A 20815-nucleotide genomic window follows, 5' to 3' on the forward strand; every position below is an offset into this window, starting at 1 on the left:
AACAACAACAACAGCAACAATAATAACAATTATTATTATTATTATTGTTATTATTATTATTATTATTATGACTAGTAAACTTTAAAGCTTTTAGATAATCTAACCTGTTACAGATTAGATTAGATTACACAACTGACAATGTAACCATTTAAGTGTTTTAATAATTAAAACTAATGCTTCATACCTAATGCCTAATAGGCTCAAAGGTTAGTGACTTTATGTAAGCATATTCACTGGTGGTGTTGTGGCTCCTCCAACACCAACGGCCGTGGCGGGCTAAACATGAGGATACTGACTACGCGCAACAATAAACACATAAAATGCACTTCTGAGCTATTTGTTCCTTTTATTCCACATTGTACTGTCCAAACCCACAACTGAGTACATTAGATTAAATGTATTACAAATGCAGAGACTGCACAAACAAACATGACTGCAACTGACAAAATATTACACCAATTGTTATGCCAAACTGCAACATCAGACTACGGCATCAACTAGTGCATTAAACTGTACATCAAGCTGCGGTCAACAGAAAGTTTCCCGTAATGCTCACCCTACCTTTCTGCTCATCAAACAGCAGGTGCTGTGAACAGCTGAGTGCAACGACATTTATCATCTAATACACACCCATGAGTCACGCCCCACAACCGTGCACCAATACAGTGTGTGCATTTAAACCAACCCTCTTAATCCAAAAAAGGAAAGACTAACATATGGCTCCTACAGGTAGTAATGCTAAAACTCCAAAGACAAGCACATGGAATATATGCAGTCTGTACTGACTGACACTGACACGTGGTAACAAAACAAATAAGAAAGCACAAATGAACCTAGATACTGAAAAAGTCATAAGTCACTTGACAGATCGAAAACAGCGCAAAGATTCCAAAAGTAGGAAATATCAGGATGTAAGTCTAACCTCTAGAGGAGAGTCTGGTTCATCCAGGATGCTCTTTTCACTCTGTATCCGCTGCATCGTTCCTGTAGAACTGGGGTCCATTATCAGCACATTCTGACTACCAGCTCTGCCGAACTTACAGTCACTCTTTCTGGAGTCAGTCGTCCTGCACACCTCGTAATTGTACACATGTGGCAGAGTCCCTGTGCCCAAAGTGTCTGAGTAACGTGGTGGATAATATGGAATGACAGGGAGGTTGGAGTGATACAGGATGCGAGACTGTCTCCACCTGTAGATTTTGACTGATATAATAACCACTAAACACGTGATGAAGAGGAAGGAAACTACAGCCAGAGCCAAGACTAAGTAAAAAGTCAGGTTGTCATTGTACTCCTTGTCGTGGGTCAACTCAGTGAACTCCGATAGCACTTCAGGGAAGCTGTCCGCCACCGCCACGTTAACAATGACTGTAGCTGAACGAGAGGGCTGCCCGTTGTCCTCCACTATAACAGTCAGTCTTTGTTTGACAGCATCTTTATCAGTGACTTGGCGGATAGTTCTGATTTCTCCATTCTGTAAGCCCACTTCAAACAGCGCCCTGTCTGTGGCTTTCTGCAGTTTATAGGAGAGCCAGGCATTCTGTCCAGAATCCACATCAACAGCCACCACTTTAGTCACCAGATAGCCCACATCTGCTGAACGAGGCACCATTTCAGCCACCAGAGAGCCACCAGTCTGGACTGGGTACAGAACCTGAGGGGGGTTGTCGTTCTGGTCTTGGATCATTATTTTCACAGTCACGTTGCTGCTGAGTGGAGGAGAGCCTCCATCCTGCGCTTTTACGTGGAAGTGGAAATCTTTGATCTGCTCGTAGTCAAAAGAGCGCACTGCATGGATGACTCCACTATCAGCACTAACGGACACATACGAGGAGACTGGCACTCCGTTAACGGAGGAGTCCTCCAGTATGTAAGAAACACGGGCATTCTGGTTCCAGTCAGCATCTGTGGCTTTGACCGTGAATATAGAGAGACCTGGCGTGTTGTTTTCTACAATGTAGGCCTCATATGAGCTCCTCTCAAAGACAGGTGCGTTATCATTAACATCTGAGATCTGTAAGGTGAGAGTGACGCTGCTGGAGAGGGAGGGCACTCCCTCATCAGAGCAGGTCACAGTGATGTTATACTCAGAGGTTCTCTCTCTGTCTAAATCACTGTCTGTTACTAAGCTGTAGAAATTATTAGATGCTGACTTAATAGACAAATGTGTATTATCATTGATAAAACAGTGGACTTTACCGTTTTCATTTGAATCTGGGTCTTGAACATTCATCATCGCAACAACAGTGTTAGGTTTAGAGTTTTCAGATATCATATTTGATTTTGACATTATATTAATCGTTGGCTTGTTGTCGTTTATATCCACCACTTCAACGATAACTTTGCACGAATCTGTAAGTCCACCATCATCACTTGCACGTATGTTAATATGGTAATTTCGTGCATTTTCATAATCAATGTTTCCAATTAATTTTATTTCTCCGCTTTCTTCTTTTATCTGAAACAAGGCATGCGCTTGATCTAAACTGTTTGTAATGGAATACTTTATTCTACCATTTGATCCATGATCTGCATCTGACGCACTAACACTCGTGACAACTGTCCCTTCCGGGGCGTTTTCAAAAACAGTGGCTGTGTAGGTGGACTGTGTGAAGACAGGCGCATTATCATTAACATCTAATACCGTGATGAAAATTCGAATTGTACCTGACATTTGCGGGTCTCCGCCATCAAAGGCTGTTAGAACTAGTGATATCGACTCTTCCTTTTCTCTGTCAAGAGGCTTCTGTAAAATCATTTCAGCCTTTTCCGTTCCACTACCTTGACTGTCCCCTTTCAGTACAAAATTATCGGTAGGTTTAAGCTCATATTTCTGAAGACCATTTTTGCCGACATCAAGATCTATTGCTCTGTCCAGAACAAATTTTCCTCCGATTACAGCAGATTCACTGATTTTAAAGGTTACCTCGCTTTTCTCAAAGGTAGGGGGGTTGTCATTTATGTCTATAATCTCGACTGTGACACTGTAAAACTCCATAGGGTTTTCTAAAATGATCTGAAAATGTAAAGCACAAGGCGTTGTCTGCCTGCAAATCGCTTCTCTGTCGATCCTCTCTTTGATTAGAAGAACTCCGCGTTCCCCGTTTAGCTCAATATATTCCACACCGTCTCCCGTATAAACGCGAGCTCTTCCAGATTTCAGTCGTTTTGTATCCAACCCCAAATCCTGGGCAATATTACCGACTAAAGAGCCACTCGGCATCTCCTCGGGAATAGAGTAGCTGATTTGGCCGATGACTGGACCGAGATAAAAGACCAAGGAAAACAACAGCGCTTGCCATTTCATTGTTCTGTTCGAACTATTCCCCTGGAAAATTAGCAGGAAAAAATTATTATCCACAATTACCGAATGTCCCTTACAGGTGATAAAACACAGACATCACTCCGAAACCATTTGAATTGGTTAAAGAAAGGTTGAAAACGGCTCTAGTTAAAATGATCTCCGACGTTTGAACACGACGTCTTTCTCTCTGTGATATCATCATGGCGAGCGAGGTTTCTCTTTAAGTGTGCCCTGAAATATCAACACACTGGCCAACAGCGGCCCTACGAGTACATAATTAGGAACTACAGAAAACGCCTGGAAAAACTAAAGCAAAACCCTGTTATGCACGAAGGGTAATCGTTTTTACAAAAACCAGGATAACGCAGCCCATAAAAGAGTTAACGTCTGCAACACTAGAGAATACTAGTTCCTTTATAAAGTATTTTAGTTGAACAGATCACAGAGTCTATATTCTTTACGTATACCACTGAACTGAACTATTAAGTCATGATGATATGTGACGAGTTACTCAAAAATATTGTAACATCACAAATTCAACAAAGCGAAATACATGAGATAGATAGACCCACCGCCAAGTTTATATTGAGTTACAGTCTTTCGACTTGTCTTGGCAAAAAGAGACGAAACAATTTATGATAAAATTTTACACCATCACCAATAACTAAAAGTCAAATACTAACATACCTTCACATGTTGACAAAACATAAATACGTTAAGATAGACACCCATTGTCAAAAGATATGGAACAAGTAAAGTGCCTCTGTCCATGGTGCTGACTCTTGACTAGCGCTAGTTGGCTCTTAGTAAAAACTATGAGCAACAGAAAAAAAAGCTTACGCTTCAAAATTGGCAAGATCATTATATAACTAACCTCCAGGAGAGAGTCTGGTTCATCCAGGATGCTCTTTTCACTCTGTATCCGCTGCATCGTTCCTGTAGAACTGGGGTCCATTATCAGCACGTTCTGACTACCAGCTCTGCCGAACTTACAGTCACTCTTTCTGGAGTCAGTCGTCTTGCACACCTCGTAATTGTAAACATGTGGCAGAGTCCCTGTCCCCAAAGTGTCTGAGTAACGTGGTGGATAATATGGAATGACAGGGAGGTTGGAGTGATACAGGATGCGAGACTGTCTCCACCTGTAGATTTTGACTGATATAATAACCACTAAACACGTGATGAAGAGGAAGGAAACTACAGCCAGAGCCAAGACTAAGTAAAAAGTCAGGTTGTCATTGTACTCCTTGTCGTGTGTCAACTCAGTGAACTCCGACAGCACTTCAGGGAAGCTGTCCGCCACAGCCACGTTAACAACGACTGTAGCTGAACGAGAGGGCTGCCCGTTGTCCTCCACTATAACAGTCAGTCTTTGTTTGACAGCATCTTTATCAGTGACTTGGCGGATAGTTCTGATTTCTCCATTCTGTAAGCCCACTTCAAACAGCGCCCTGTCTGTGGCTTTCTGCAGTTTATAGGAGAGCCAGGCATTCTGTCCAGAGTCCACATCAACAGCCACCACTTTAGTCACCAGATAGCCCACATCTGCTGAACGAGGCACCATTTCAGCCACCAGAGAGCCACCAGTCTGGACTGGGTACAGAACCTGAGGGGGGTTGTCGTTCTGGTCCTGGATCATTATTTTCACAGTCACGTTGCTGCTGAGTGGAGGAGAGCCTCCATCCTGCGCTTTTACGCGGAAGTGGAAATCTTTGATCTGCTCGTAGTCAAAAGAGCGCACTGCATGGATGACTCCACTATCAGCACTAACGGACACATACGAGGAGACTGGCACTCCGTTAACGGAGGAGTCCTCCAGTATGTAAGAAACACGGGCATTCTGGTTCCAGTCAGCGTCTGTGGCTTTGACTGTGAATATAGAGAGACCCGGTGTGTTGTTCTCTACAACGTAGGCATCATATGAGCTCCTTTCAAAGACAGGTGCGTTGTCATTAACGTCTGAGATCTGTAAGGTGAGAGTGACGCTGCTGGAGAGGGAGGGCACTCCCTCATCAGAGCAGGTCACAGTGATATTATATTGCGAAGCCATTTCTCTGTCTAAAGCAACCTCCATAACTAGGGTATAAAACCCATTTATAGTAGTCTGTATTTTGAAGGGAATGTTATCATTTATATCACACACAACATTCCCGTTATTCTCGGAATCTGGATCGTTTATGCTTAACATAGCAATTACAGTATTTGTTGGTGAGTTCTCTGATATGGACTCTGTTTTAGAAACGATGTTTATTTGAGGACTGTTGTCATTTACATCAATAAGATCAACTATCACTTTCGCTGAATCAGAGAGCCCACCGCTGTCTACAACTTCAATATCAATTTGATAAGAGTTTGCTTTTTCATAATCTATTTCCCCCACTAGGATAATTTCACCAGTCTTTGGATTGATATTAAACAGTTCAGATAGAATACGTTTGCTTGTAGATATCAGATATGATAATTCTCCGTTTGAACCGATGTCTTTATCAGACGCACTTACAGTTGTAACACTGGTGCCTTTAGGAGAATTTTCTTGCAGTTTTGCTCTATATAACGGTTTGGCAAATGTCGGTGCATTATCATTCGCATCTAATACAGTGACAAATATCTGCATTGTCCCTGACATCTGCGGCTCTCCTCCATCCATAGCAGTTAACAGCAGGGACAAATAATCCTTCTTTTCTCGGTCTAAAGGCTTTTGTAGAACCATTTCCACCTTTTTACTTCCGTCTGGCTGACTTTCTAGTTTTAATACAAAATGATCACTTGGAGCAAGTGAGTACTGTTGTAAACCATTCATTCCTATGTCGGAATCTACTGCTTTCTCTAACACGAATTTCGATCCTATCACAGCGGACTCGCTAATTTCGAAACGTTTTTCTGAATTGGTAAAAGTGGGGGTATTATCATTTATGTCCGTAGCCTCCACTGTTACCCGAAACATTTCCATTGGATTTTCCAAAATTAACTGGAAATGTAAGGCACAAGGCGTCGTCTCTCCGCATAAAGCTTCTCTGTCTATCCGCTGCTGGACAAGCAGAACCCCCCTTTCTTTATTCAGCCCGATGTATTCTACACCGCCGCCCGTGTAAACGCGAGCGTTACCTGATTTCAACCTTTTAAGATCTAAACCTAAATCATGAGCTATGTTTCCAACCACAGAGCCTTTGGCCATTTCTTCGGGAATGGAGTAGCTGACTTGCCCGAGCACGTATTTGAGACACAGGGCTGAGAGAAACAACAGTACTTGCCGTCTCATTGTTCTGCCCGACCAGATTTCCGTTCCTTCTCCACTAAAAAAAAGAAGCAGTTGTCATGGAGAAAGTATGAAGACAGAAAAAAAATCGTTGGCATTCCAATTATAGGAATCAAACGGTTTGTGTAGGTATACAATTCCTTGCAGTGCTTCTTATAAACCCGAACAGTCTTTCTTTCTGTACGTCGAATATCTCCACGGAAAAGGGAAGACACGGAGGAACAAAAAACATCAAACCAAAACGCAACACCCTTGCCAACAGCGACCCTTTGAGTTGAAAATAGAAATTACAACATTAATTCTCAAAAACAATCAATTCAGTGTAAAGCCACGCTATTAACGCTGATCTAAACCTCGAATAACCTACATTTAGAGATTTTAGGATATGTGTAGCTTACAGCATATATAGTTTAATTATATATTGAAACATCTTAGTAAAAAATTACATTGTGCAATTACAAAATAAATACATCCTAAATTAAAGCTGAGATGAATTAAAGAAATTAATCCAGTCTTAAAGAAAAAGACTCTGGAATAATGAAGTTGAACAACTAAGGTGTCGCTGTCTGTGGTGCTGAACTGCGATGTGAGTTGATAAAAACTTTGCAACGCATCAACGTCGTTAAAATATACTGGTTATGTTTAAAATTGTAAGTGTAACTGATGTAGTTTCCTAACATCTAATGGAATGTCTGTCTATTTGCCTCCAGAATATCATGAAGCATAAAAGGCAGGAAAAAAAATCATGTATCATTTCATGAGGCTAACCTCTAGAGGAGAGTCTGGTTCATCCAGGATGCTCTTTTCACTCTGTATCCGCTGCATCGTTCCTGTAGAACTGGGGTCCATTATCAGCACGTTCTGACTACCAGCTCTGCCGAATTTACAGTCACTCTTTCTGGAGTCAGTCGTCCTGCACACCTCGTAATTGTATACATGTGGCAGAGTCCCTGCGCCCAAAGTGTCTGAGTAACGTGGTGGATAATATGGAATGACAGGGAGGTTGGAGTGATACAGGATGCGAGACTGTCTCCACCTGTAGATTTTGACTGATATAATAACCACTAAACACGTAATGAAGAGGAAGGAAACTACAGCCAGAGCCAAGACTAAGTAAAAAGTCAGGTTGTCATTGTACTCCTTGTCGTGTGTCAACTCAGTGAACTCCGACAGCACTTCAGGGAAGCTGTCCGCCACCGCCACGTTAACAATGACTGTAGCTGAACGAGAGGGCTGCCCGTTGTCCTCCACTATAACAGTCAGTCTTTGTTTGATAGCATCTTTATCAGTGACTTGGCGGATAGTTCTGATTTCTCCATTCTGTAAGCCCACTTCAAACAGCGCCCTGTCTGTGGCTTTCTGCAGTTTATAGGAGAGCCAGGCATTCTGTCCAGAGTCCACATCAACAGCCACCACTTTAGTCACCAGATAGCCCACATCTGCTGAACGAGGCACCATTTCAGCCACCAGAGAGCCACCAGTCTGGACTGGGTACAGAACCTGAGGGGGGTTGTCGTTCTGGTCTTGGATCATTATTTTCACAGTCACGTTGCTGCTGAGTGGAGGAGAGCCTCCATCCTGCGCTTTTACGCGGAAGTGGAAATCTTTGATCTGCTCGTAGTCAAAAGAGCGCACTGCATGGATGACTCCACTATCAGCACTAACCGACACATATGAGGAGACTGGCACTCCGTTAACGGAGGAGTCCTCCAGTATGTAAGAAACACGGGCATTCTGGTTCCAGTCAGCGTCTGTGGCTTTGACTGTGAATATAGAGAGACCTGGCGTGTTGTTTTCTACAATATAGGCCTCATATGAGCTCCTCTCAAAGACAGGTGCGTTATCATTAACGTCTGAGATCTGTAAGGTGAGAGTGACGCTGCTGAAGAGGGAGGGCACTCCCTCATCAGAGCAGGTCACAGTGATGTTATATTCGGATGCTCTCTCTCTGTCTAAATCACTGTCTGTAACTAGGCTAAAGAACTTTTTAGATGTTGATTTGATCATAAATGGCACATGTCCTTCGATATTACATGCTACTTTGCCATTTTCACCAGAGTCGGGATCTTGAACATTGAAAATTGTTACAATTGTTTCTGGCCTTGAATTTTCTGATACGGAATTTGTTTTAGACATTATATTAATAGATGGGTGATTATCGTTTGTGTCGGTTACTTCAACAAGAATTTTAGCTGAATCTGTTAGTCCCCCATCATCACTAGCCTGTACATGTATTTCATAGAGCTGTGCCTTTTCATAATCCAGGTTTCCAGTTAGGGATACCTCACCACTTTCTTCGGCAATGTGAAACATTACAGGGACATCGTCTAACGTGTTTGTTATTGAATAAATAACCTTCCCATAAGAACCTTCATCTGCATCTGTAGCACTAACAGTACACAAAATTGCACCCTTTGCAGCATTCTCCATTATAGTCACCTTATAGACTTCCTGCGTAAATACTGGAGCATTGTCGTTGACATCTAGCACGGAAATTTCTATTCGCACTGTTCCCGACAGCTGAGGCTCACCACCGTCAGCAGCTGTGAGAATTAAAGAGAGATGCTGTTGCGCCTCTCTGTCTAGATGTTTCTGCAACACCATCTCCACCTTTTTGCTCCCGTCTTGCTGATTTTGCAGTTTTAGATTAAAACTGTCTGTAGGTTTTAGCGAATAACTCTGCAATCCGTTCACACCTACGTCTGGATCTATTGCTCTATCTAGCACAAATTTTGCTCCAGTCACAGCCGACTCACTAATCCTAAATTTTATTTCATCCTTTTTGAAGCTCGGAGCATTGTCGTTAATGTCGTTAATTTCGACAGTAACGGTATAGAATTCAATCGGGTCTTCAAGTGTAATTTGAAGATGTAAAGCACAAGGTGTCGTCTGCCCGCAGAGCGTCTCTCTGTCAATTCTTTCTCTGACAAGCAGGACGCCTCTGTCTTTATTCAGCTCGACGTATTTTCCATTGTCTTCTGTATATATACGCGCCTTACCCGATTTCAGTCTCTTTACATTTATACCTAAATCCTGCGCTATATTACCAACTACAGAGCCTTTTGACATTTCCTCGGGAATCGAGTAAGCGACCTGCCCGAAAACTGTGCCGAGGGAAGAGACCGACACAAACAACAGTACTTGCCATCTCATTGTTCTGCCCGACATTTTCTCTTCGTTAAAAGCTGGAGAAAAAAAGCCTGCTGTACTCAAAAGCGCCTGGTTTTCCCGAATAGATAGTACTCCAGAGCAAAACTGATTCTGTCCGTGTTTCTTGAACTCGAAAAAAATAAACCACAGCGCGGATATCTCCTGTGTTTATCAGCTACGCTTGTGTGCTGTATGTGCGTCTCTTTCTGTGTTTAACGTATCAAATGAAGGGAAATTCTCTACATTAGTCAACAGCGGCCCTGAGAGTCCAAACATGTGCACTGCAGAAAATTACAACATCAGCTTGCAGATTCAAAGCGAAAAAAATAAATAAATAGGAGTTTAACTCATTACACAATAATAAAATATTTGTCTAGGGTACTTATAACTCAAATACAAAATAATACAGAGGACAACCTCACCACCTGCCTTGACATATTATTCTGAAGGGTATATTTTGATTATTGTACAATGTCAAGTCATCTTTAATAACACAATACACTTTCCCTTGTAATATGGCATGAGATTCTAAGGAACAGTAAAACAAGGTAAAGATCTAGTAACAATATATATCTGAAGTAAAGAGAACTTTATAAAAAAGATTACAAAAGTGATAGGTTGTATTTCTTTACCTGTTACACTTGTGCCTTTTAAAATCTTCCTCTATAGATAGTGATTTGTGATAATGCTGTTAAACACAAAATTAGTTTAACCATGAAGTAAGGCTCCAAAATGATAAATACAGATAATGGAAAAAATGTAGTGATTACAAAGGACAAAAATGCCATTTTTTGCAAATAATCATTCTACTTCAAGGGTTTTCCTGATCAATGAATGTGTATAAGTATGCAGTTCCTGCTAATATGCACCAGGGTGGAGACAGCTTTAGAAGAAGCACAAGACATAAACTGGTAGTTATTTGATGAAGTTAATCTTCTCCTTTAGTAAACAATAAGAATAAGTAGTAATTTTCAAAACTGCATTGCACAGGTCCCAGATGAAAGTAATTATTTGCTTAACACAACTTGAAAAGTATAAGGTTTCTGTAAGTTTTCTGGAAGAAAAATTAAAACCAAGTGGGAGAATAGCTGATGATTAGCTTGTAATAAATAGTTTAAGTCTAAAAAGTATCAAAGGGAAGACCACCAGTAGACATTTTGTTGCTTCTGGTATTCCAAGCTGTCTGCTTTAATGTTTTGATCATAGTGTTTTAAGTTTTGGTTCACTAGTTAACTAAAGCTTGTTGTTAAAAAGTTGCTTTCAGAGCTGAAAGTTGCACTCTACTGCAATGTAAACAGTGCTAGTAGACATTTCAGTGAAACACAATCTGCAATTACAATGTTCCAAATACTTAAAAGGTTAACATATTATTGAATAATTGTCAATAATTAATCCTGTTTTCTTGAAAAAAAGTGCTGGAACAGGATGCTGATTATGGAGACTCTTTTCATATACCTAAACTAAAACTAAATTAGGGCTAAGATGACTTTGTTAGGTTTAGATAAAAGAGGGGGAAAACGTATATATTATGAGATGAAAGGCTGATTCTGTTAAAGTGCAGAAGTGGTTTAATGAACAGTGAATTGCTATGGAAGAAATAAAATGTGCATTGCTAGCTCTCTGATAACCTCCAGAATACTATGCATGCAAAATAACAGGCATTTAAAATCATTTGTAATTTCATGAGGCCAACCTCAAGAGGGGAATCTGGTTCATCCAGGATGCTCTTTTCACTCTGTATCCGCTGCATCGTTCCCGTAGAACTCGGGTCCATTATCAGCACGTTCTGACTACCAGCTCTGCCGAACTTACAGTCACTCTTTCTGGAGTCAGTCGTCTTGCACACCTCGTAATTGTACACATGTGGCAGAGTCCCTGTGCCCAAAGTGTCTGAGTAACGTGGTGGATAATATGGAATGACGGGCAGGTTGGAGTGATACAAGATGCGAGACTGTCTCCACCTGTAGATTTTGACTGATATAATAACCACTAAACACGTGATGAAGAGGAAGGAAACTACAGCCAGAGCCAAGACTAAGTAAAAAGTCAGGTTGTCATTGTATTCCTTGTCGTGTGTCAACTCAGTGAACTCCGACAGCACTTCAGGGAAGCTGTCCGCCACCACCACGTTAACAACGACTGTAGCTGAACGAGACGGCTGCCCGTTGTCCTCCACTATAACAGTCAGTCTTTGTTTGATAGCATCTTTATCAGTGACTTGGCGGATAGTTCTGATTTCTCCATTCTGTAAACCCACTTCAAACAGCGCCCTGTCTGTGGCTTTCTGCAGTTTATAGGAGAGCCAGGCATTCTGTCCAGAGTCCACATCAACAGCCACCACTTTCGTCACCAGATAGCCCACATCTGCTGAACGAGGCACCATTTCAGCCACCAGAGAGCCACCAGTTTGGACTGGGTACAGAACCTGAGGGGGGTTGTCGTTCTGGTCCTGGATCATTATTTTCACAGTCACGTTGCTGCTGAGTGGAGGAGAGCCTCCATCCTGCGCTTTTACGTGGAAGTGGAAATCTTTGATCTGCTCATAGTCAAAAGAGCGCACTGCATGGATGACTCCACTATCAGCACTAACCGACACATATGAAGAGACTGGCACTCCGTTAATGGAGCAGTCCTCCAGTATGTAAGAAACACGGGCATTCTGGTTCCAGTCAGCGTCTGTGGCTTTGACTGTGAATATCAAGAGACCTGGTGTGTTGTTTTCTACAATATAGGCCTCATATGAGCTCCTCTCAAAGACAGGCGCGTTATCATTTACGTCTGAGATCTGTAAGGTGAGAATGACGCTGCTGGAGAGGGAGGGCACTCCCTCATCAGAGCAGGTCAAAGTGATGTTGCACTCAGAGGCTCTCTCTCTGTCTAAATCACTGTCTGTTACCAAGCTGTAGAAATCATTTGAGGCAGCTGTAATAGTAAATGGTATGTTACTATTTAATCTGCAGTTTACTTGACCATTATTACTTGAATCTGGGTCAAAGACACTGAACATAACTATAACTGTATTATGGGGAGAGTTTTCAGGAATAGAATCTGATTTCGAAAGTATACTGATTACAGGCTCATTATCATTAATGTCAATAACATCAACTATAACCTTACTGGAATCAGAAAGACCACCACTGTCTTTGGCCTCAATATCAATTTGGTAATACTTGGCTTTTTCAAAGTCAACTTCACCAACTAATATTACTTCACCATTTTGATTTACTGTAAATATGTCAGATACACTATCCATTGTAGCTGATACTAAATAAGAAACATCCCCATTTGTCCCTTTATCTGCATCAGAAGCGCTCACTGTTGTCACTGTTGTTCCTTTCTGAGAGTTTTCGGCTATAGCCGCCTTGTAAACCGACTTCGTGAAAACCGGAGCGTTGTCATTCACATCGAGTACGGTCACATAAATCTTTACCGTACCCGACATTTGAGGATCCCCTCCGTCTACGGCGTTTAACAACAATGATATTTGTTCCTGCTTTTCTCGATCTAACGGCTTTTGTAAAACCATTTCAACCTTTTTATGTCCATCAGCCTGATTTTCGATTCTCAGAACAAAGTTATCTGTAGGTCTCAGGCTATAATTTTTCAGGCCATTTATTCCAATATCTGCATCGACCGCTCTTTCTAACACGAATTTCGATCCTGTAACTGCGGATTCGCTTATTTCAAAACGTTTCTCATCGTTTTTAAAACTTGGACTGTTGTCGTTTATATCAGTGATTTCGACCGTTATTCGAAAAAGCTCCATTGGGTTTTCTAGAATAATCTGCAAATGCAAAGCACAAGGCGTCGTCTGTCTGCAGAGTGACTCTCTGTCGATTCTCTCTTTGACGAGGAGGACTCCTCTCTCCCTACTCAGCTCTATGTATTCTGCGCTGTCGCTCGTAAATATACGAGATTTACCTGACTTTAGTCTCCTCACATCTATGCCCAATTCTCGAGCTATATTTCCGACAACAGACCCCTTTGGCATTTCCTCCGGAATAGAGAAGCTCACTTGACCGACAACATAACCTATATAGAAGATCGAGATAAAAAACAGTACTTGCCGTCTCATTGTTCTGTTCAAAATATACGCTGCACCACAGAACGTCTTTTGCAAAGGGAATCACGACAAAAAATAATGTTTCCACATGAAAAGATATAGATAAAGGAACATATATTACTCCCAAACAGTGAAATAATAGTCCATCAGATCGCTGTATCCATCTAAAAGATTCCCGGTCAGTGAACAGTGCTTTGTCTCCCTTCCTTTCTCTAAAATACGGACATGAAATGGGAGGATCTGCTTCAAATCCTGTCTACAGGATTGCAACACGTTGACCAACAGCGGCCCATTGAGCCCATAGAGCAGAACTACAAGAACAATAAAATTATTTAACTTAATATATTTCATAAAAATGTTAGGAAAAAACACCTTAAAAGCTAGATATCTAGAGGCCTGCACTGACGAACTAAAAAACTCAAACAAATATATAGAAGACATGTTTTGATATATGTAACAAACAAAGGAACAAAAGATAGAGCAAGTATTAAATCTATTTTAAAGAGAAATGCGAGGAGGGACAAATGCTGTCTCTATCCGTGGTGCTGAAATCAGTAATAAACGATCAGATTAGAATTGAAACAAGATATTTTGAAATACTGACGTATAATTTCAAATGTGCTGTAGTTATCTCCATCCTATAAGCAAGAAAGTTGCATGTATTACAACAACATCACTGAATGAAAGCCGTTCACAACAGCAGTTAACTGACCTCTAGAGGAGAGTCTGGTTCATCCAGGATGCTCTTTTCACTCTGTATCCGCTGCATCGTTCCTGTAGAACTGGGGTCCATTATCAGCACGTTCTGACTACCAGCTCTGCCGAACTTACAGTCACTCTTTCTGGAGTCAGTCGTCCTGCACACCTCGTAATTGTACACATGTGGAAGAGTCCCTGTGCCCAAAGTGTCTGAGTAACGTGGTGGATAATATGGAATGACAGGCAGGTTGGAGTGATACAGGATGCGAGACTGTCTCCATCTGTAGATTTTGACTGATATAATAACCACTAAACACGTGATGAAGAGGAAGGAAACTACAGCCAGAGCCAAGACTAAGTAAAAAGTCAGGTTGTCATTGTACTCCTTGTCGTGTGTCAACTCAGTGAACTCCGACAGCACTTCAGGGAAGCTGTCCGCCACCGCCACGTTAACAACGACTGTAGCTGAACGAGAGGGCTGCCCGTTGTCCTCCACTATAACAGTCAGTCTTTGTTTGATAGCATCTTTATCAGTGACTTGGCGGATAGTTCTGATTTCTCCATTCTGTAAGCCCACTTCAAACAGCGCCCTGTCTGTGGCTTTCTGCAGTTTATAGGAGAGCCAGGCATTCTGTCCAGAGTCCACATCAACAGCCACCACTTTAGTCACCAGATAGCCCACATCTGCTGAACGAGGCACCATTTCAGCCACCAGAGAGCCACCAGTCTGGACTGGGTACAGAACCTGAGGGGGGTTGTCGTTCTGGTCCCGGATCATTACTTTCACAGTCACGTTGCTGCTGAGTGGAGGAGAGCCTCCATCCTGCGCTTTTACGTGGAAGTGGAAATCTTTGATCTGCTCATAGTCAAAAGAGCGCACTGCATGGATGACTCCACTATCAGCACTAACCGACACATATGAAGAGACTGGCACTCCGTTAATGGAGCAGTCCTCCAGTATGTAAGAAACACGGGCATTCTGGTTCCAGTCAGCGTCTGTGGCTTTGACTGTGAATATCAAGAGACCTGGTGTGTTGTTTTCTACAACATAGGCCTCATATGAGCTCCTCTCAAAGACAGGCGCGTTATCATTTACGTCTGAGATCTGTAAGGTGAGAATGACGCTGCTGGAGAGGGAGGGCACTCCCTCATCAGAGCAGGTCAAAGTGATGTTGCACTCAGAGGCTCTCTCTCTGTCTAAATCACTGTCTGTTACCAAGCTGTAGAAATCATTTGAGGCAGCTGTAATAGTAAATGGTATGTTACTATTTAATCTGCAGTTTACTTGACCATTATTACTTGAATCTGGGTCAAAGACACTGAACATAACTATAACTGTATTATGGGGAGAGTTTTCAGGAATAGAATCTGATTTCGAAAGTATACTGATTACAGGCTCATTATCATTAATGTCAATAACATCAACTATAACCTTACTGGAATCAGAAAGACCACCACTGTCTTTGGCCTCAATATCAATTTGGTAATACTTGGCTTTTTCAAAGTCAACTTCACCAACTAATATTACTTCACCATTTTGATTTACTGTAAATATGTCAGATACACTATCCATTGTAGCTGATACTAAATAAGAAACATCCCCATTTGTCCCTTTATCTGCATCAGAAGCGCTCACTGTTGTCACTGTTGTTCCTTTCTGAGAGTTTTCGGCTATAGCCGCCTTGTAAACCGACTTCGTGAAAACCGGAGCGTTGTCATTCACATCGAGTACGGTCACATAAATCTTTACCGTACCCGACATTTGAGGATCCCCTCCGTCTACGGCGTTTAACAACAATGATATTTGTTCCTGCTTTTCTCGATCTAACGGCTTTTGTAAAACCATTTCAACCTTTTTATGTCCATCAGCCTGATTTTCGATTCTCAGAACAAAGTTATCTGTAGGTCTCAGGCTATAATTTTTCAGGCCATTTATTCCAATATCTGCATCGACCGCTCTTTCTAACACGAATTTCGATCCTGTAACTGCGGATTCGCTTATTTCAAAACGTTTCTCATCGTTTTTAAAACTTGGACTGTTGTCGTTTATATCAGTGATTTCGACCGTTATTCGAAAAAGCTCCATTGGGTTTTCTAGAATAATCTGCAAATGCAAAGCACAAGGCGTCGTCTGTCTGCAGAGTGACTCTCTGTCGATTCTCTCTTTGACGAGGAGGACTCCTCTCTCCCTACTCAGCTCTATGTATTCTGCGCTGTCGCTCGTAAATATACGAGATTTACCTGACTTTAGTCTCCTCACATCTATGCCCAATTCTCGAGCTATATTTCCGACAACAGACCCCTTTGGCATTTCCTCCGGAATAGAGAAGCTCACTTGACCGACAACATAACCTATATAGAAGATCGAGATAAAAAACAGTACTTGCCGTCTCATTGTTCTGTTCAAAATATACGCTGCACCACAGAACGTCTTTTGCAAAGGGAATCACGACAAAAAATAATGTTTCCACATGAAAAGATATAGATAAAGGAACATATATTACTCCCAAACAGTGAAATAATAGTCCATCAGATCGCTGTATCCATCTAAAAGATTCCCGGTCAGTGAACAGTGCTTTGTCTCCCTTCCTTTCTCTAAAATACGGACATGAAATGGGAGGATCTGCTTCAAATCCTGTCTACAGGATTGCAACACGTTGACCAACAGCGGCCCATTGAGCCCATAGAGCAGAACTACAAGAACAATAAAATTATTTAACTTAATATATTTCATAAAAATGTTAGGAAAAAACACCTTAAAAGCTAGATATCTAGAGGCCTGCACTGACGAACTAAAAAACTCAAACAAATATATAGAAGACATGTTTTGATATATGTAACAAACAAAGGAACAAAAGATAGAGCAAGTATTAAATCTATTTTAAAGAGAAATGCGAGGAGGGACAAATGCTGTCTCTATCCGTGGTGCTGAAATCAGTAATAAACGATCAGATTAGAATTGAAACAAGATATTTTGAAATACTGACGTATAATTTCAAATGTGCTGTAGTTATCTCCATCCTATAAGCAAGAAAGTTGCATGTATTACAACAACATCACTGAATGAAAGCCGTTCACAACAGCAGTTAACTGACCTCTAGAGGAGAGTCTGGTTCATCCAGGATGCTCTTTTCACTCTGTATCCGCTGCATCGTTCCTGTAGAACTGGGGTCCATTATCAGCACGTTCTGACTACCAGCTCTGCCGAACTTACAGTCACTCTTTCTGGAGTCAGTCGTCCTGCACACCTCGTAATTGTACACATGTGGAAGAGTCCCTGTGCCCAAAGTGTCTGAGTAACGTGGTGGATAATATGGAATGACAGGCAGGTTGGAGTGATACAGGATGCGAGACTGTCTCCATCTGTAGATTTTGACTGATATAATAACCACTAAACACGTGATGAAGAGGAAGGAAACTACAGCCAGAGCCAAGACTAAGTAAAAAGTCAGGTTGTCATTGTACTCCTTGTCGTGTGTCAACTCAGTGAACTCCGACAGCACTTCAGGGAAGCTGTCCGCCACCGCCACGTTAACAACGACTGTAGCTGAACGAGAGGGCTGCCCGTTGTCCTCCACTATAACAGTCAGACTTTGTTTGATAGCATCTTTATCAGTGACTTGGCGGATAGTTCTGATTTCTCCATTCTGTAAGCCCACTTCAAACAGCGCCCTGTCTGTGGCTTTCTGCAGTTTATAGGAGAGCCAGGCATTCTGTCCAGAGTCCACATCAACAGCCACCACTTTAGTCACCAGATAGCCCACATCTGCTGAACGAGGCACCATTTCAGCCACCAGAGAGCCACCAGTCTGGACTGGGTACAGAACCTGAGGGGGGTTGTCGTTCTGGTCCCGGATCATTACTTTCACAGTCACGTTGCTGCTGAGTGGAGGAGAGCCTCCATCCTGCGCTTTTACGCGGAAGTGGAAATCTTTGATCTGCTCGTAGTCAAAAGAGCGCACTGCATGGATGACTCCACTATTAGCACTAACCGACACATATGAGGAGACTGGCACTCCGTTAACGGAGGAGTCCTCCAGTATGTAAGAAACACGGGCATTCTGGTTCCAGTCAGCGTCTGTGGCTTTGACTGTGAATATCAAGAGACCTGGCGTGTTGTTTTCTACAATATAGGCCTCATATGAGCTTCTCTCAAAGACAGGTGCGTTATCATTAACGTCTGAGATCTGTAAGGTGAGAGTGACGCTGCTGGAGAGGGAGGGCACTCCCTCATCAGAGCAGGTCACAGTGATGTTATATTCTGATGCTCTCTCTCTGTCTAAATCACTGTCTGTTATGATGCTGTAGAAGCTATTTGATGTACTCTCAATATTAAAAGGTACATTGTCATTTAGGAAACATTTAACTACTCCATTATCGTCTGAATCAGCATCATGCACGTTCATAACTGCAACAACGGTTTTTAAGGTGGAATCTTCTGGAACCGATTGAGTAGTCGACATTAAATCTATTATTGGGCTATTATCATTTACATCAGTAATATCAAACATAATCTTACACGAGTCACTGAGACCACCCTGATCTTTGGCTTTAATATTGAGCTGATAATGTTTCGATGTTTCATAATCTACATTTCCGATCAACCGTACTTCCCCGCTTGTCTCATGTATTTCAAATAAATCAGAAATTCCATCAATGTTATTTGATATCGAATATGTTACGAAACCATTTGTTCCTTCATCTTTATCGGTGGCTGTAACAGTAATCAGTTGAGTTCCTTTTAGAGAATTTTCCATTAAACTACTTTTGTACGTTGACTGTGTAAAAACCGGTGCGTTGTCATTGACATCTAATATAGTTACATGAATTTGCACTGTCCCCGAGAGCTGAGGTTCACCTCCGTCGACGGCTGTTAGTGTAAGAGTCAGCTGCTCCTCTTTCTCTCGATCAAGAGGTTTCTCCAAAACCATCTCTATTTCTTTCCCCCCATTAGTGTTGTCGTTGAGTTTCAAAGCAAAATTATCTGTTGGGTTAAGGGAGTAGCTTTTAAGCCCATTTATTCCAACGTCAGAATCCAGTGCTTTCTCTAATATAAATTTTGACCCCTTCACAGCCGACTCGCTTATTTCAAATACCATATCTTTCATTTTGAATATCGGGGCGTTGTCGTTTATATCTGTTATTTCTACAGTAACACGGTAGAACTCGATGGGATTTTCCAAAATCATTTGAAAGTGTAAAGCACAGGGAGTCGTTTGTTTGCATAAAGCCTCCCTATCCATTCTCTCCTTGATAAGAAGCACCCCCCTTTCTTTATTCAGTTCAATGTATTTAGCGCTGTTTCCAACATGCAAGCGAGCTTTTCCCGTTTTCAACCGTTTTAGGTCCAAACCTAAATCTTGTGCTATCTTACCGACTAACGAGCCTTTTGACATTTCTTCTGGAACAGAATAGCTTACCTGCCCGAACACATAACAGAGAGAGAGCATTGAGAAAAACAGTATCACTTGCCATTTCATTGTTTCGGTCCAACGGCTTTGTAATATCATGACGAATCAAAGCAGTCGAGAAAAACAGCTAAATTCCACACACAGCTGGAGTAAAAATGAAAAAGCCCCACAATAAAGGTCGATCAAAAAACCGACTGCTACAATGTCATGTAGGCTATATTATTCTCGGAAACCTGAAATGTCTACTGTGTCGACAATACTTCCTCCGATCTAAATTATCTGGGAGGTGCTGCTGTAATCAGCAGCAAAACTACCACAGACTAGCCAACAGCGTCTCTAGGAGTACAAAACATGACACTACACTACACTGATTTATGACAGGAAAATCAGTGCAAGGTTAAACAAATATTTGAGGTTTGAATACCCAACAAACAGACAAAAAATAGTACTGCTAAACCCAATTCGTCGAAGACAATTAAAAAAAAATACTGAAATTATTTTAAAAAAGGAAAAACAGAAGGGAAAACGTAGTAACTATGTTTAAATTTTAAAAACAAACAAAAAACGCTCTGGTCTTCAAAATATTTCTTTTTTAAGATGTCGGATAGCAGGAAGAACGGCACCACCACAACCAAAAAAGAGAAATAAAAGAAAAAAGAAAGAGAGAAAAAAAATCAAAAACATAAACACTAAAAATAAGTACACATTAGTGCGCCACTGTTCCCTAAAGAAATGACATAAATTCTGCATGTTTGGGGTTCAGGCAGAAAGGTTCTTTTTGTCCGCTGTCTGTGGTGCTGAAAATGATCACTGCGACAGTACTGAACGTTGATACGCAAATTTAAACTATCATTTTATATTATTTTAATTTTGATTTTAATCGTAAAGCCTAAAAACACATTCATTTTTTTTAACAACAGAAGGACTAACCT

General features: G+C 41.5%; 5 protein-coding genes across 37 annotated transcripts in view; all 5 read right to left on the reverse strand.

Annotated features, from left to right (window-relative positions):
• Positions 1-20815, reverse strand: part of LOC134644348 (protocadherin gamma-C5-like) — a 306637-nt gene that overhangs the window by 83857 nt on the left and 201965 nt on the right. Inside the window, exon 1 of one of the 33 annotated variants that reach the window (XM_063497566.1) lies at positions 11404-13955. The exons of 31 other annotated variants lie outside the window; for them this stretch is intronic. In XM_063497566.1, the coding sequence (XP_063353636.1) occupies positions 11404-13785 (2382 nt within the window). In that variant the 5' untranslated portion in view covers positions 13786-13955. Of the gene's footprint in view, positions 1-11403; positions 13956-20815 lie in introns of those variants that run through there. One more of the 33 variants, XM_063497658.1, reaches the window with a different exon arrangement.
• On the reverse strand, positions 657-3452 carry LOC134636752 (protocadherin gamma-A11-like). Its single transcript, XM_063486885.1, has one exon. The coding sequence runs from the start codon at positions 3305-3307 to the stop codon at positions 905-907; it is 2403 nt and encodes an 800-aa protein (XP_063342955.1). The 5' UTR covers positions 3308-3452; the 3' UTR covers positions 657-904.
• Positions 7311-9962, reverse strand: LOC134637753 (protocadherin gamma-A11-like). Its single transcript, XM_063488275.1, has one exon. The coding sequence runs from the start codon at positions 9726-9728 to the stop codon at positions 7311-7313; it is 2418 nt and encodes an 805-aa protein (XP_063344345.1). The 5' UTR covers positions 9729-9962.
• Positions 14477-17052, reverse strand: LOC134636762 (protocadherin gamma-A11-like). The gene has a single exon (XM_063486897.1). It carries the CDS (start codon positions 16865-16867, stop codon positions 14477-14479), a length of 2391 nt encoding a protein of 796 aa, XP_063342967.1. The 5' UTR covers positions 16868-17052.
• LOC134644644 (protocadherin beta-16-like) lies at positions 17559-20164 on the reverse strand. Its single transcript, XM_063497734.1, has one exon. It carries the CDS (start codon positions 19980-19982, stop codon positions 17559-17561), a length of 2424 nt encoding a protein of 807 aa, XP_063353804.1. The 5' UTR covers positions 19983-20164.

This window comes from Pelmatolapia mariae, linkage group LG2, assembly GCF_036321145.2.
Source record: "Pelmatolapia mariae isolate MD_Pm_ZW linkage group LG2, Pm_UMD_F_2, whole genome shotgun sequence".
Taxonomy (NCBI): Eukaryota; Metazoa; Chordata; class Actinopteri; order Cichliformes; family Cichlidae; genus Pelmatolapia; species Pelmatolapia mariae.

Excerpts from the sequence above, each read along its gene's own strand:
- LOC134636762 (XM_063486897.1), bottom strand. The coding sequence starts at position 16,867 with ATGAGACGGCAAGTACTGTTTTTTATCTCGATCTTCTATATAGGTTAT.
- LOC134636752 (XM_063486885.1), bottom strand. The coding sequence starts at position 3,307 with ATGAAATGGCAAGCGCTGTTGTTTTCCTTGGTCTTTTATCTCGGTCCA.
- LOC134637753 (XM_063488275.1), bottom strand. The coding sequence starts at position 9,728 with ATGTCGGGCAGAACAATGAGATGGCAAGTACTGTTGTTTGTGTCGGTC.
- LOC134644644 (XM_063497734.1), bottom strand. The coding sequence starts at position 19,982 with ATGATATTACAAAGCCGTTGGACCGAAACAATGAAATGGCAAGTGATA.